This window comes from Platichthys flesus, chromosome 9, assembly GCF_949316205.1.
Source record: "Platichthys flesus chromosome 9, fPlaFle2.1, whole genome shotgun sequence".
Lineage (NCBI taxonomy): Eukaryota > Metazoa > Chordata > Actinopteri > Pleuronectiformes > Pleuronectidae > Platichthys > Platichthys flesus.
In genome coordinates, this window is record NC_084953.1 from 19,582,618 (window position 1) to 19,600,429 (window position 17,812).

Below are 17,812 nucleotides of genomic sequence, written 5' to 3' on the forward strand. Positions count from 1 at the left end.
TTATTTATTCATGTTCACTTCACACCATCTACTTGTGTTACTGAACTTACAACAGCAGAGCCAAAACAAAACCTGTCAATGTCACATCGTTTAAATGTCTGTCCTGTGACACGTACACACACATACCAACTACACAATTACTGCCAGTAGCTGGTCATAGCAGTTGAATGCCTAAAGTGAACCTTTTGAAAAAAAACTGACTCTACATGAACAAAAATAGATAGATACATAAATGGATAAACTTTATTGTCGACATCAGTGGACATTGGCCTTTGCCTATTCCCAAAAAGAACCAAAAGCAGAAACATGACACAACAGCATTACAATAATACAAAATGTTTGATATTCAAAATAACAGTGCAACATACAAAAGTACAATGGACAGGTAGCAGCAAGGTGTATAAATAACACAATAAAGCACAGGGTCAGCAGCCAAATCCCAACGACTGCTAAATATTTTAACTGGATCGTTATCCTCATCAATACAAAAAAAAAAGTAACTATAATCCATGTCAAATAAGCTACTATGTTACTTATAATATAATACCTTGCCAAACACTGATTAAGCTTGGTAAAGTAGAACACGTTCAGCACCTTGTCCGTTGAGTGGTTGTCCACAAGGAAGCTGAATACCCTTCTGTTGATCCACTTTAGCAGGGATGCTCAGGCTTTGGTGCATTTGTGAGTTATCACCCTGAGTACGAGCCCTTCATATCTACATCTAGAGCCGATCCTCTTCCACGTTGCTCTGCCATGTTTCTACAGAAGCCCAGAATGGCCAAAGCGACATTTGCTTCAAAAGGCCTATCAAATGTATATGTTACCTGACGACCACAAGGGGGAGGGGGAGGAGAGGGGTGTTCAGTTGGTTAAATTCTCCAGCTTCACCACTAGATGCCACTAAATTTCACGCATGGAACCTTTATCAAGGTGATCATATGTGGTTGCTGTTCTGCTTTAGCTTTAAGTTATTCCTCTTTTGCATCTACAACCACTCAGCTCCGAGGTTTAGAGTCAACAGGCCCGTCTTTTTGTCCTGGTGTCTGACTGAACTCACTACACTTTTCAATGTACGTCTTACTTACCACCACACATAAATTGGCCAATTTAACTGGTCATCACTCTTATTTTTCACTGTTCACCCTCTATGATGGCAGAGCAACTGCTGTCGATTCCTTGGAAACCATGAATTCAACGACACAGGGACACTTAAAAAAACAACAACCTCTAGAATCAATTTGTAATTGTTTGCATTTGAATAGTGCACAGACATTCGCAGAAGTATTTGGCTATTTAGAAAAAAAAATTGTACTGTCACACATGGCAATGTAAACAAAATAAATATATGGTATATATAAATGAAACAATTGACCTGAACAAAATAGGCAGTTTTTTTTCTTTCTTTTAAGCTGCCATGCTGTGGACCTGTGCCCCTTATGCACATGCACATGTGTAAAACATTGTCACAGGATCGTCCACATAACATGGCAAAGAAGTTGATGTAGGCTCATACTGGTCTTCACATAATATAAAAGCTTTTGATTCTTCTGAGATAAAATCCCACAAATGCCACAATGATTTTAAATCGTTATAGAGCAGCATTGCTGTTTTACTCCACGGTGATCTCTGTCACTCCGTGAACCTGAGTGAGCTGCCTGCAGTCCAACGAAGCCAGTAATTTCCTCGGCCCGGGCAGGGTGGGGACGAAGTGCTCGCAGAGCGACACAGAGGCATGGCTGCCAATATCCCTGAGGGTAGGACAGGAAATGACAGCGGCAGTCACAAAACTGAAAGACAGACGAGGTAGATCGGGGGAAAAAGAGATAACAGTGTAAGATGCATTTCTCTCCTCACCCGTAAACAACCTTCCGAGCAGTAAGGAGGCCCTGTCCTTCCAGGTGGAATTTCACTGCTTTCAGCACCTGTGGTAGTGGGTTTGTAAATGAAATGGTCACTGCCATCTTCTCCCCTACCACGGCCTTCCCTACCGGCTGAGAACAAAACACAGAGAGAAAACAATGTCAGGCTTGAAATTACATTTTTTGGTCATTTTACTGGAAATTGGTTCTTGTTCAGCTGATTAGCCGACCTTTATGATGAGGTTTGGAGTCCTGAGCCGAAAAGTGAACTGAGTGGCCAGGACCTGCTGTGTTTCTTTGACTCTGCCGGACAGCGTCAGCATCAGGGCGGCCTGGTCTATCAGCTGGTCCTTGTAGTCTTTGTACTCCAGGGACCACTCCAAAACATTCACTGTAAACAGGAAGTAACTCATTGTGTTGAGTGTTGAAGTGATGTTGCAATGATACATATATTTATATAAATATATATATATATTTGTATCTATATGTCCTTTTCTGAATTTCGTCAATTCTAAATGTATTCTTCCTCTTCCACTTCATCAAACGTATAAAAGCAACACAAAAAAAAACAGAAAATGCCTCCATAATGCTCCTGTGGTGTCATCCAAGTCTTTGAGCTGCGTTCACGTGTGATCACAACCGACATTTCGACTAAAAGCATGCTGTAAATGACCTAATGTTGAGTCACATTTGAATGTCTGGGCTTCCGGACACTTGGATGACAACATAGGAGCAGTATTGGGGAATTTTCTTTATTTGATTTTTTTTGACGTTTGAAGAATTCTACTGTGTAAATACAATCACAGATTAACAGTTTTTAGAACTCTTGAGCGTTTAATGCCACAACCTCCATGTTCTTCCTGAAAGCCACCGAAACCCATCCACTCACCCTCATTGGGCAGCACATCTATTTCTGCAACGTCCTTCCTGATCGTGGCCTTGTGGACGCCGGTGTAGTACATGACTGCCACCTGGCCGTGCAGGATGATCCTCCTCTGCTCTGAGCTACTGTTTCGCAACGTGATGGTCAGCTCTGCATCTCCTCCCATTTTAGGGCCTTCACCGTCCATGGTCACTTCTACAGAGACGTCCTCTGCTGTGGGAGACGAATAGGCCAGGGCCTTGGAGCCGTAGTGACACGCAGTTTCCACAGCAATGCGTTCTTCCTCTGTGCCTGAGAATGACAAGGAGTTAATTAAAAAAGCACTGAAGTATGAACATGTCAAGCTAATACAACATTTGAATGTGTGCATTTGTGTTGGATGATACCCTCTGGATGCTTGTAAAGGTGTGTGATGTCACTGCGTTCATCAGAACCAACGGCCTTGGTGCTGATCTTGTGGCCCACAGTCTTTTTCTCACTGTAGATTTGAGTGAAGGTCCCATCGATGTTCCTTTGCCAGTAGATCTTATCACTGTTGACCTGAAGGTGCGCAGAGGGGAGAAACACAGAGAGATAATTAGATAACAGATGGAAAACTGTCAGGCATCTTCTGATGTCTACCATATGGCTCATTATTAGTACACGGCACACGCAAAGTGCACAAACACAAATCAAGAATATTAGTAACATCAGTAGACCTCATGTCTAGTCTCTCATTACAGCTCTTGTATCTGAGGAATAACTGTGTTTTACAATCTTTAAATCTTTTGCATTCATTTTAATAAAAGTGTAGTACCGAATTTCTGAAGTCTTGGTTAAAGATACATTTTGAATTCCACAAACCTCAGCAAACACAAACGGACAGTCATGTTTGAGGTAGACCTGACCATTGCGCACAGCAGTGAGAGAAGCGGGGCCGCAGCGGAAGGTTCCCTGGCTGGTCTCCTGAGGCGTGGAGTCGACAGCTTGCCAGCCTCCGTTGCCCAGAGGCAAGTCTGGACGAGCCATCCAGCAGTCATTCCACACGTGGAAGTTCCTTCAGGAAAAGAGCCGAAAGTCAGTCTTGATAAACCAGAGCAGGGTTTCTGCAGAGTCTTAAATTGTCTAAAATGTCATAAACAGACTTTTTAGAACGGTTAAAAACGTTGCAATATCACATACAGCATCTGGAATATGTTTACGTAGGCTTAATTATCTTTCATTTAACCCTACCTCCGTTGTGCTTTAAAATTCATGTATTTATAGAAATCTTTTGCCGTTTGAAATGTCTCTGTGTGTGTAGTTCTTGCTCAAAGACAGATATTGTCAAGCAGAAACAAAACTACAAACAAGACTAATGTGAACCTGATGACTGATAGGAGACTTCTCAGCTTGGCTGTGGAGAGACTATGGAATCCCTTTTGGCCATGTCTGTAGTATGTGAGAAAATGAAGCACTTCAAAGGGCCTCCTTTATCTTTGCATTAGGTGAAGTGTAATTAATCCTGAAATTGGAGGGATATTACTTCGGAGCTACAATGTTAAACCTGCAGAAACCTTGCAGAGTGTTGTGTGTGTCATGCTGAGTAAACGTTCGTCATGTGTAGCAATGGCAGAACACACCAGATGGAGTCGGCATTCAGGTGAGCTAAAGGGTCCAGGTTCTCATCCAAGTACACGTCTGTCGTCAAGGAGACGTCTGTGTCGTGAGCTGAGCTGTAGTTGGTCACAGTTCGACTGGGGATGCCCAAACACCGTAACACTGAGTGATAAGAGAACATGGGTCAAACACGTGTCAGACTAACCCGTGATAAGAAAATCAAAGTCCAAACAATGAGCTCACCTGTAGTGAATACGCCAGCAAACACCCAGCACTGGCCAAACTTAACGGGAGTTCCGCTGCTGGTCTGGTATTGCTTCAGGATCTCCACACTTCCACTCCACATCGTGGGACTGTTCCCACCGTTATAGTTTCCAGACCAGTTTCCCTCCAAGACACCGCCGTCATCAGGGGAGTTAATCTGGATAAATAAAGTTTTTAAGTTGTTTTTTTATTTTATATCTAAGTGCTCAGACTGGATCAATAAACAACAGCTCCATTTGTGTAGATACTCGAAAACCCTCTATTTACACAAACAACGGGCTTCAGTGTCGGCAAACAGACACTAACAAAATACTATACGTTCTTCTCTGACAAGAACATGAACAAAGTAACAGAAGTTGAGTATGTGATGTTGAGATATTTCACAGGATTAGTGAGAGATGGTGTTACTAGAAAAGGTCTGAGGATGAATCATCTTGAATTGATGTAGATATATAATATTCTTGATGTGATGTAGAGTCTACAGGGATACAGAGACATTTCCCAGAAAGAAATGTGGACCCTTCTGCGGCAATAGAGGAAACTAAAAGGAGCTAAATGAATTTTGGGTTTCTGTTGGGTTTCTGTTCTTGCCCATCCATCCCATAGTTATTGAGATATTTCGATCTGGACCAACAGAGCGACACAACATACCCATGACCCACGGGTTTATGATCTAGACTGCAGCCAGCCACTTAGGGGCAATCAGGATGCTTTGGATCATTTTTGGGGAACCCGTCATGTCGTCCATCTTCATATACAGTCTATAGTCTGACCACATTGAGCTGACTTTTGTTTGTGGATCTACTTTGCTTGTTTGCTCCAGTTTTTACAGATCAGGTGTATATAAAAAAGGAATCGGCGCAGTCTCACCATGGCTGATATAATTCGCACTACATTAACTGGGTCTCCCCAACCAGATGGAGGCGTTCCACTCTTTTCCAGGACATAAAGGCAGGCAGCAAGGATCCCATCGTCAAACTGAACCCAAAACAGAGAGAAACACATGGTATAGGTGAGTAAAGCAAGTCAGTCTCTGCTCTTCAGTTGGGGAGACACCACAGCTCACTCACCTGCCCATAGTTCCAGGTCCTCATTCCAATTTGATTCTCTGTGCCATAGTAGATAAGTCCGTTTTGGTTCAGGACGTACTCCTGCCGCTCCTGTTCAGAATCCATGAACACTGGGTCATCTGACAGAGAGAGAGAAAGTACAGCTTTGAAATGGAAATAAAAGGGAATCATTTTGAGCAGACGGGGAAATGTCTAAATTCTAAACTTTTTGTCAGATGCAAAACTTTTCGCATTACTTTGTCCCTGTAGTTTCACAGTGATAAAATCCAGGTGAAATCCAGGTAAAATAATACAGGTCACAATACAAAGTAACTGTTTGAGTCTGTCTGTGGCTGTGAGTACTGTATTTAAACTGTTGTGAAGTAAATATGTCTTATTGAGTGTTTCATCATGTATTTGCCTCCTACACTTGATTGTGAACACTGTATTGGTATTGTCAAGGTTAAGAACTTGAAAGTGACAAGTATGTTGCTTGAGTATGAAGCTTTTTAATACTATATAATTGTAATCCTTTAAATGGTTTATTTTATTAAATGAAATGATTAAAGCTAGAGTTGGTCATCATTCATTCAGACCGAATGAACTGATTGGTCGTGTTTATTACAGTCGTAGGAGGGCCACACACATATTAATCTATCGATGGCTATCAGGACATGAAGAGGATTTCAGCCAATAAAATTATTTTTTTGAGAAACAACTTACCAAGCCTATCTTTAAGACAATTGGAAAGATTGATATCACTGTCATGTCATGCTCATTTATTATAAGGATTGATATCTCAGCTTAGCACAAAAACAAAAAACTGCAGGAAACAATTAACTTGGCACTCAGCGATAACATATCTACCTACCACCATCTCCTACGCTCATTGAATAACATTTTATATTTTGTTTGAATGTTAAATTAAAGAGTGAAAATAACATTTCACTGGACTATTCCTTTGTTCTGGGCAGTTTCGAGTCTATAGCGAAGATTAAGTTACTGCTGTTTTGTATGAATCAAATAAAAACAATATAACATGGTTTTATGTCTATGTTTTTTATGTTTTATCCTTTAACGTTTTTTGTTTTTAGTATCAAGTATATCATACCTAGTACGTCATATAAAGTGTATCATATCATTTTGTAAAATGATTTTCAGTGATCCATCTGAAGCTCAAAAATATCTTCTTTTATTTGTTTACCTTCACACCAGGGGTTGAACAACATGTAAATGTCATTAGCAGGGTCGTGTGTGGAAACGGCCTGGCCATGTGAGTTGGTCGTTTCCACTGTGAGTTGATATCGGCCAATGACCGCTGTGGATGGAGAATTTACTGACAGTTTTATCCTCTTGTCATCCTTTTCTACAATGGCTGCTTCCCAACGACCGTCCTCTAACCCTTCCACCAAAGGGATGATGACATGGGTTCCCTTTGACACTGTTGGCAGTGGCCCTGTGGAGGAGAGAAGAGACACTAATGACACACAGCACGAGAGAATATACAGCATGTGGAAATATTTTCCCAAATAGAAGCTGAGCACCTCACAGTTCAATCACTGTTTGAAGAACCAGAGACCAAATACAAAGAATCCAGAGGGTACTGTCCTGACAAGCTGTTCACATACACACACACACAGACACACACACACAGTCACACACACAGACACACACACACACACACACACACACACACACACACACACACACACAAAACAGGTCATGACAGCATCTGATCTCATACTATAAATGTAATCTTTGCTTTGGCAGCAGTTCAGCCTCGGTGCTGTGAACAATCCTGATGTGTGAAGAAAACTACCAAACACAGTGTACTCTATAATCAAGAAACTTATGAGAATGTTGCTTAGCAGCGAAACGACTGGACATTCCCCTCTAAGGCAAGGTAAGACAAGTTTCTTAATAGATGAGCCTTTAGAGATGAAGCTATTCAAAGTGTTTCACAAAGGCATGGAAATACATGTATAATAAATCAATAAGAAGACATTAAACTAATATAAGGCCCATTATTATGCCCATTTTACCACAGTTGAAATGGATCCTTGGGGTATTAATGAAATGTCTGTAACATATTTTGGTTGAAATTCCACAAGGATCATTTAAAACAGGACCCTTTTTAAGCTGTCAGCCCTCCTCAGATCGACCTGTTTTGAGTGCCCCGCCCCCTCACCCACGGTGAGCCTGCGAGAGCCCCAGTTCCCCAGCGCAGCCCCGCAGTGGGAGCAGTGGGAGCTTGAGCTGGCGCAGCAGCAGCATCCTTCCACACTGTTGAGTCAATGTTTACAGGTGTCCCGGGGGTCCCTTGTTTATGCAGCCACTTAAATGTCTGACAGGTTAACAGCAGCGAGCTAACGCTAGCCTTAGCTCGCTTGTCCAATGCCATTTAGTGACACCCCCTACATGGGCATTCTACGCACTCTAGCGTATCTTTTCTGACATAGAGGAACCACAACAGATCGCGGGAGTTGTTTTTTCCAGAGTTTTTGGGACGGTAGACATGCCAGATACCCAAATTAATGTGTAGAAGCACTACAATAGTGGATTTTCATAATATGTCCCCTTCAAAACATAAACAATGAATGATTAACATTGAAAAGAGGAAAAATATGCAATTTTTGTTAAGTCACAGCAAACAAGAGTGTTTTCAGCCTTGATCTCAATGCGCCTGACAGTGTTGACATATCTCAGATATTCAGGAATCTTTAAAAAATGTAAAGTGGCTTCAACCTCCTCTTGTTGATTCTGGGACATGGACCAGATGACCCTGAGGAATTTTGATGCAAGTAAATCAAACAAATTTAGGGATTTTAAAATCTATCCTTTAATTTAGTTAATAATCACACCAATATTTTTGTTGAAATGTATCTTTTGGTCAACTATGTAGAATACAGAGCTTAGTGAAAGTGTTGATGTACCACACAAATAATTGAATGAAATACAACCTTTTCATTGGTCTCCCATAATCCATTGACACTAGATTAAAACAAGGTCTTCAGGGTTATTGCAACTGAAGAGAACTATTTACTGTGGAATATTCAAGTGCTACAGAGTAAAACATTTCTTCAACAAGCTTGTATGCAGAGTAGCAGGGCTGCAAGTTAAAGACCTTTTGTGTTGAGCAATTTGTGTCAGAATAGACTTCTGTGAAAGCATAGGTGACAAAGCCATTGTCAAGGAGATAGGAGACAATGGCAAATTGTTTGTCGCCTTTTAAGTGAATGTGGATAACTGCAACCCACCCTGGCATTTATCCTCTGCAGGTATGACCTTGTCTTTATTTGTTGTTGTGTTTAGAAAAACAGAAGTCACAATGCTGCGATTTCACCATGAGCTGTGCATTCTGATAGACGGACTGCTGATTTTGGGTGACAACTGGAACCAGAGCCTGCCCTCCTTAATTTAGAGAAAAGGCCATTGTGAAGAGAAACAAATAAGCCATTGGATTACACTGACCAAGAAACCAAGAACCCACCGGAGACTCAAGGACAGCAGACTGAGACATCTGGCGATGGTGAAGCAGTGGCGTTGATCCTGTATGTGTTTATAATATTAATTCTTAAATATTTGCTGGAGGTATTCATCGTCCCCAGAGGATGATGCTTTCTGACATTTAGATGAGAAGATTTTTATAATATAAATACAGTTTATATTTTGTTGTACTATCCACTCCAGCAGCACAAAATCACTTTAATACTGGACACTGACACAATCACATCATTGCATTCCATACCTGTTTCTGTATATATGCTCTCCGTATGTGATGTACGTGATGTATGTGATTTATGTATATATGTCAGTGATGTGTTAAGTGTACAAGCTACTGGATGATCTCAATTTCCCTCGGGATTAATAAAGTATCCATCTATCTATCTATCTATCTATCTATCTAAGATAAATATTAGTTGCATCCAGGAGAACACTGCTATGGGCCAAGAAATCTGAAATAAACAACCGCCAATAAAACCAAAAACTCTCTGTGTTTTGCATGAATCAAACAAACAAGATACTGAAATGTTAATTAAGACGCCTTCAGACATGATCCTTGGAAAAGGCCGTCACTTGTTTGAAACGACATTAAAATGCCCACTAGCTCGTGATGAATCCTCCAGATAATCTCCTGCTGTGTTCTCACATGGGCTCACTCGGACATTACCTGGAGTTTTTAACAGCAGGAGGAACTCTGCAATTATCTGGACCATCAAACTCAGATATTGTTTCGTTCCAACATACATTTCACGATATTATCTGGAGTTCAAACAAACATGTTCCTTGAGCTTTAACAGTGTTGGTAACTTTGGACAGAGCAAGGCCAGTTATGTTATGCTAAGCTAGCTACTGGCTGTTTTTTTATCTGTGTATTTAGCCCACAAATGTAAGTATGGGATCAATATCTTCATATGACAAATTGCCTAGCCAAGCCTAGCTCCTAGATGTCGGACTACTCTCCTTGAACACCCTACAGCCTAAATGTCAACGGAGTGTTTGAGCCGGGTTTTTGTTTCTCTGAACATCAGGGTCGTTCACCTGAAGAAACCTAACATTAGTCGCTCTGCAGCTGTTAACTAGCTGTGATTAGTTTCGTGTCGTGGGGCTCACTTCTCAGAAAACATTGTTTGGACTGGGTTCAGAGCCGTGTCAGTACAAAATGAAAAACAAGGTCTGAACTGAGACACGAGAGGAGAAATACAGCACTATCCTATTTGACAGGTTGTTTTGAAAGGATTTACTCAACATACTGAGCAGTGGCGTGATTTTCAATAGCATAAAAGCTCTCATTATGTGCAGCTGCTATTGTCCTTCTGCTAATTGCTGGTATGACAGATGGCTGAAGATTATTCATGATTGGTCTTATTTTTTTGTAATTACATAACATTGTGCACGTCGTAATCTGAAACTACATTTTTTTTCCTTTAAAGTAAACCATAAAGAGGCAAAGGGAGGCTGGGTCTATCTTTGTGAATTTGAGAATCATATATTAAACTATGCATTTCCCCCCTCAGTAGTAGGCAATAAAGAAACGGTAACATTGTCATTCCTATAAATAATGTAATGCATAACTTTTATGTCAAGTAAACATTGTAATTATCCTCCAAAAGCTTGACTTTTTATCGCACACAGCGGTAATTGTTTGATCCATATCGCCCGGTCCTCTGCCTCACAGTGCTCCACACAAAAGGACGGAGGGGAGGAGAAGAGGCAGAATTGAAGAGAGGGTGAACAGCTGGCAGACTGAGGCTCAGACAGTTGGTGGCGGCGGGCGTCAACGGTGAATTGTCTGTATAGATTTGACTTTTTTTTAGTTAGCTCACGACAGAGGCATCTATAAAACACTCTACCTGGAGCATAGCAACCAGAGCGGTTACCATAGCAATAGCATCTAAACCCCTTTGCCCAATTTCACTGAATCAATCTGTCTCCTCCAAACAGCTCGCGGCGTGAGCATTAGAGTAAAAACTCGTTGGTGGCACATCACAGAGGAGCCCTCGCTCATCGTGTGCAGCTATGCAGAGAATTTCTCAAAGGGTCAGGGAAGCATGTGGATGTGCTGCTGTCACACTTGATCGTGCCCATCCAGTTTCACACAAGGCCTCACGATTAGAGGCATGTTGGAAGTTCATACACTGTGTGAGTATTCAAATACATGGCTGTTTCCCATCTAATCTCCATCTATTTTGTTCTTACAAGCAGGTATTCACTCCTAGCTGTTTAATCTATATCTACATATTTTATGTTTTGTTAAGGGTTTTTCCTGAGACACTTGGCGGCCCGATGCAGTATATGGCAGGTACAAACTCAACTCAGACCCATTAAGTGAACTGAACTGTGTGTACTTGTGAAATTTGAAGCAGCTTGATTGAATTCAAGGGGACTGTTGGACCTGGTACATTCTGAAACCCTCTGTCTTCATAATGTTATCCTAACGTTCATGGTGATGTGATACTGACTGAGGAGGTGAGGTCTGGCAGTGAACAGTTTCTACCAGGAACTAACCTGTTTTGAGCTCAAGGTGAAGTTTGTCAGTGCTGGAGTCAAAGGTTCGTGACAGGGTAATCCACATCTGGAAGGTCTGCCCTCTGCGGATAATCAAGTTCTCACTCTGGTAGAGATTTGTGTGATGCTCGGTGCGGATCACTCCCGATTTGCTTTTCATCAGGTCTATCTTTCGCACTTTGAGGAGGAGTTCTGTGAAAACAAAGATACGGGGAGGGAAGTGTTATCGCAGGCCTGGCATTTATATTGTGTGATAACATGATTGTGAGCCCTCCAAGATGCCAGTTACCATCAAGCTCACTGTCACCTGTCACGGATTTCTCGTCATCCACCCCGTCCTCCTTGTCCAGCTCATCAATCCCTGTGACCACAGTGTCAGTGATGTCATCGTCCTTTGGTTTTGGGCAGCAGCACGGACAGACCTTCCGCAGCCACTGCAGACATGCATTGTTTGTCTGGACGTTGTCTTCCTCGGGTTGTTCTTCCTCTTCTTTGCCATCCAAGCCGAGAGTGACAGATGGAAAGCGACCCACTGCGCCTCTGTCTCGGATTGAGCGTGTTTCAACAGGCATCCTGAGAAGCAGACGGTCACAGTTAGGAAATGGAAAGTTTTGTCATAGATTATTCACTGTTATCTGAAAAGATTATCACAATTTTTAACATGCAGCTGCCTGTAAAATTAATTAAAATATTTAGCACATCTGATGGCTGGATGTGTGTCACATGTTATTAAACTAAAGCAGTAAACTAATCTCCAAGTTCAATTCCTTGATACAAGCTTTGTGTAAATGGTAGTGCTGAGTGTAGCATCACTTTAAATCTGTCCTATCAATACATGCTCCAAATGTGGACTGACAGCACAGAGATGACCATGAACATCAAATTTTTATTTTTGAGAATTAGATTTAGAGGGAAACAATTTTGTTCTGTCTTTATCCTTGAATCTGAGAGAAATTCCTACTAGTGCTGAAACATTATTACCTTCATTTTTTCTATTATATTTCAAACATTTATCAATTTAGCTATTTCCCCTAAATCCCTTTTAGCAACTTAAAACTGTTTAATAGGTAATTTATCATTTACTAAATTGTAATTAACCATCAATACCAATAAAAACGTAACTTTATTTATAGAGCCCTTTTCAAAGTTCTTTACAATAAAAGCATTATTATCTGATTAAAAGCATAGAGAATAAACAAAGTGAAAGCAAAGTGACTTAAAATGTCAGGGTTAAATCAACTAAAAGCAACTTTAAACAGTTGGGTTTTCAACAGGGTTTTAAAAGATGAGAGTTAACAGCTGTGATCTCCTCAGACAGGTCATTTTAAGTCTAGAAGGGCCTTGACAGAGACTCTGTCCTCTTAGTTTATCAGCCCAGCGACAACCAGGAGTGATGCTTGTCTTCTGAGGGAGCAGGGAAGGACATCAGGCAACAACAAATCTAATAGGTAGCCTTGGAAATATTAGAATCGACTCTAAAAGAAACGAATGGCCAGTGAAGAGAAGCCTGATTTTATAAGTGCAACAGATGTTGACTGGTTATAAAAGCAACATAAATATATGTATATACTTTTTTTATTCTAATTCTAATTTCAAATTTTGTCATGTTGTTGGTTTATGAAAACAGACAACTTTAGAACTGCTCTCAGGTACCCCTCACTGATTTATATGAAGAAAACAAAAATTGGTTGTATAGTGTCGCATTAATATTCCTCACATGACTTGCACAGTTCTCTTGCATCAGGAATAAGACATATTTATCAATACTAATTTTATCTTTCACAGAACAAGTTGAACATGTATTCTGAATTGGTCATCCTCATCCTGCACACATTCAGAGCCAACCCTGGTGGCAGGAAGCAGGAAGGATGCTTCGCCTCTGTGATATCATCAGGACTCATCTGGAGCTGATTCACCGATGCTGAATTACAGTCTGATTTATGAGTCATTGAGAGCATCCAGGAAGTCAACACATGATTTACAACTGTGCTATGAATAAAGCTATCATCTCTTTAGGTAGAAGCTCAAAGCTCCATGCTTCGTCGCCTCTTGACCCCGGAGGCTGGAGTCACATTTCTCATGTGATTTCCGCAACAACTTTGGTTTGAATCTTTCTATGATCAATTCCACCTTTCAGGAATGCCATCAAACCACTGTCAGCCCCTCCCACATTCCTCAGAACCAGTGACTGTTCAAGGAAGCAACACCGATCCCATGACGGAGTGTTTCTTGGCTGCATCCACGCCTGCACTGTGAGCTATCCACTTGTGATCGGATCACAATGACGGGTGAAAACGCCATGTCTGAACAGGGCCAGTGCGGTCACCACTTATTCATACTGTGCCAATGTCAATGTGCGATACTGTCGTGAGGAAGCGCCTCCTCCCTGCTCAGGATTGTGCGTCGTGACTGCTGACAGACAAGAGCTGAACAGAAACAGGTGCAATGAAAATATGTAAATAACAACCTGATAAACATGCTAACCTCTACTGGGTGTGCACTAAACACTAACTTCAAATCTTGTAGTTTTCTATTTACATTCTTTTGGTCTTCTTCCACATGACAGTCAGTAGTTCAATGTGCTAAAGTTTGTCTCAGTGTTTTAGCAGCTAATACTGGGTTTATAATAATAATCTAGTCTACAGTGTAGAGTTTACTAAAATAAAGAGGCAGCTGCGTGCTACAACATTAGCATCCTTACATGGTCACAGTGACAATGCTAGTGTTTTTTGGCAGGTGCACCTGGTTCACTCCTGAGTTTAGCAAAGTTTACGTTAGCAGCTACAATGACTTTGTGAATGAATTTACTTGTAACACTATTTTAAAAATTGATTGATCGTTTAAGTCCCTTTTCTAGTTTTTTCTAGTCTTTTCTAGAGTTATAAGATAGATGATATGATAGATACGAATAGTTTCCACTTTGGTCTGTTTTAAAGGAAAATGTAAACCTGAATATCTTTAAACAGTTTGTCAGACAAACGAACAACAAACAATACTTTTGATTTAGAGTGAGGTTTAAGAAAACAAAAGGGTGGATCAACCCATCAATACACGTAATTGGGTAATTTCAGGCAGGTTCCAGCCTGAAAGCGTCACCAGTGTATCACAGGACCAACATGTTATTTTATATTATACATCCAAATAACCAATCACACTCACATTCATATACATATTGCCAATAAGCCAAATCTGCGTGTTGGACCAACTGATCAACATTCGTCCTTAAAACCATTCCACCACTAAATGAAATGGTTTGACAAAATGTGTTTCTGCTTTAGCCTTCATCACAACTATTATAACTGGGAATCCTCAGTGGGCTTTGACTGCAGGGTGGGACCCTCCCAAAACATTCAAGTGAAAATGAAAATCCACTATCACACCTGCCCCAGTGCCAGAAACACAGGGAGGGGCTGAGGAGAAAGAAAGTGTGGAATTACTCTCCATTAGGTTGAGGTTACAGTGTGATTGCAGGATATCTCAAAAAGCGAGGCAACCACACAGATCAACAATCCTCCTCCCAATGATCTGCTCCAAACATCAACAGTGTGCACTGCGCTGTAAACTAGATGAGGAGGTGCAACCCTCACCAAGTGTGGACAGCAGCTAGAGTGAGACTCTGACACATTGCAGATGATATGACTCCTGACAGCTGAACCCGCTATGACACTAGACTCTCATCACTCCATCATCTGCTGTGTCACATTCTAACAACTCAACGCACAATTTTTCTCTGACTCCCACCGGCCTGTGTGCCACAGTCTGACGGATGTGTCCAACGTGCAGCGTGAGCCCATATATACAGTGCACGATTAAATCCTACATGCATGTGTTTAAAGGCCGAGGGAATTTGGTCCGAGGGCAAATGAAATGGAGTCTAAGTTTCCCTGCATGACATCAGCAGCACATACACACAAGGGCTGTCGACCACAGTTGGATCATTTCCTCCAGGAGGGTGAGGATCCGGTAAACATCTCACAGATACACTCATTACCCTTATTTCCTCAGGGCCGCTGAGGCTGCTCCACTGAGACAGAAACAAAAGGACCCTCACAGTCGCTAGTTTACATCCGAATGAAAGCGTTCACATGGTCCCATTTCTGATTTGCTGACTTTGTTTAGCTATCCCATAGAATATTTATCGGGAATCCCCTCCACTCAAATCCGGGGATTCCAAACAGATTGAATACTGTACCGCTTTGTCATGCATAACTATTCAAACCCACTAAAAACAAAGTCAGATTTAATCGTGCATGAATTGACTGTTAGAACTCAACACTATTGAATGCAGCCACCTGGCTTTGAAGCAAGACATTGTTGCAGAGCTACATTCACAACAGTCTTGTTATCCTAATCAATCAAGGGAATCACTTTGGCAAAAAACAAACATCGGTACAGTGTCACTAGATATTCTATATAACAACTTAAAGTCATATTGATCGAAGGCTTAACGATCAGTATATAGAGACAAGATGTGAAACAGCTTATTCCAACTCACTTGTTTGAATGGCAGACAGAACGAGACAGTGCAGACTGGAGGAATTATTCTTCTGTTCGCTGCTGCAAGTTCGGGCCTCCTTTAAATACTTGTGAGCTAAGACGGAGAGGACACGCCTTCCTGCTGCACAGACACAAGGCAGGTCCACTTAAGTCACTTAAGGGCAGGGCACGCGCACACTTCCTCCCCAGGTTTACTATGCCGTATCTTATTTTAGTGCAGTAAGGGAATATTAAACCCCATATTTGTGATACCAGCTCCAGTCAATCAATGTCTTATCGCTGAACTATTTCTCATAAGTTGCCTGACTGCTAGTTGTAAATATCCCAGAAAAATGATTGTAGGCCAAGTCCAAGCTTATAATCCAGGCTTCTCCTTGATTCCCTCCAGCAATGGTTTTATGTTGTCATTGTCTGTCTGTTTGTAGGATAGAAAAAACTAAACTGAACAGATTCAATTGCTGGAAGGGGGGGGGGGGGGGGGGGTATGCGCCAAGGAAGAGCCCATCCAGATCCAGGGATGAAGACAGAGATTTTGTAAGATAGTTTTTTTAACACTTTTTTTACATTTTCAAAGGTAATGAATGATAGCAAAAAATCTGGAACATCTGTTTGTATGTGCTCTTCTAAAGGTGGGCCTTTTCAGTTTAGATCGGACGAGGAGGTTTTTGTCTGTCTTTGTTTGTCGGGTGCAGAAACCACTGGACGGAATGACGGATTGTCGTGAAACCTGCTGGAAGGGTGTCTTAATACTCAGGAGAGAACCTCTTAAATTTGGGTGTGGATCCAGACTTATTTTTCCTCACAGAGGAATTCATGCATCAAGCAGGTTTAAGACGCTGGTTTTTAAGAGAGCGTGCAAGTTGCTTCAGATCCAAATAGAAATCTGGATCCAGTGAATTCAAATGTGGTATGTGAGGGGACTGTGGGGCCTTAGTGGAGGAGTGACCTCAGTTTCACTTGTGTCTACTTGTGTAATTGTTGCTTTATTTTTAGCAGGATTACTAAACCAATTTCCTCCAAATATGGTGGAGGGATGGGGCCACAGGGGGGAAGAGAAAGAGAAAGATCCGGGAATTTTGTTTTAACTTTCTTCAACATTGGAACATCTGGCAATTTTTCAAAATTGTTGTTTATTGTTCAGAGGATAATACACATTTTTATGTGTATTATGGATCATTTGGTCTTTGCAGATCATTTGGTCTTTGCAGAGGTATTTGCTCTAAGTGCCTATCTAGTTCAATAATACATTTATGTATTCATCTTTTCTATTCAAGTGTCCCAGTAGGACATGGCAGCGTGACAGCATGCACACATATCGGGACACTGAAACTGCTAAATGAAATTCTGCCATGACGAATTAACTATCGTTCACGCCCTGTGCGTTTCCTTATGTGACATGTCCAAATGTTGTTTTAGGAGAATATTTGATGGCCTATAGACAATGGAGTGTGGAGATTTGGTCACAGGTTGTTTCACCCAATATTTGTGTGTGTGGGAGGATCCACACCTTGTTCCTGGGAAGGTCTAAGTCTCTGTGAGGGAGTGGGTTTCAAACTTACTTTGTCTAAAATCTCGTCGATAGATTAGACAAGAGTTACAGCACTGAATCATTTTCATTCCACACAGACTGGTTGAGTGGGTTTTCACCTAGTTTCTAAACTGTGTGACATGTC

The 17,812-nt window shown here is 41.3% G+C and overlaps 1 protein-coding gene across 2 annotated transcripts; it reads right to left on the reverse strand.

Annotated features, from left to right (window-relative positions):
• Positions 1–225: 225 nt before the first annotated feature.
• On the reverse strand, positions 226–16,199 carry LOC133960217 (protein-glutamine gamma-glutamyltransferase K-like). 2 transcript variants are annotated; one of them, XM_062394675.1, is made up of 14 exons: positions 16,138–16,199; positions 11,950–12,215; positions 11,643–11,834; positions 6,838–7,089; positions 5,655–5,773; positions 5,455–5,562; positions 4,564–4,741; positions 4,344–4,482; positions 3,586–3,778; positions 3,129–3,282; positions 2,749–3,033; positions 2,090–2,250; positions 1,855–1,991; positions 226–1,748 (listed from the first exon to the last, which is right to left on the reverse strand). In XM_062394675.1, exons 2-14 carry the CDS (start codon positions 12,212–12,214, stop codon positions 1,610–1,612), a joined length of 2,322 nt encoding a protein of 773 aa, XP_062250659.1. In that variant the 5' UTR covers position 12,215; positions 16,138–16,199; the 3' UTR covers positions 226–1,609. The 2 variants fall into 2 exon arrangements, with proteins under 2 accessions (XP_062250659.1, XP_062250658.1); XM_062394674.1 differs by having other exon boundaries at positions 11,932–12,215.
• Between the last annotated feature and the right edge of the window lie 1,613 nt (positions 16,200–17,812).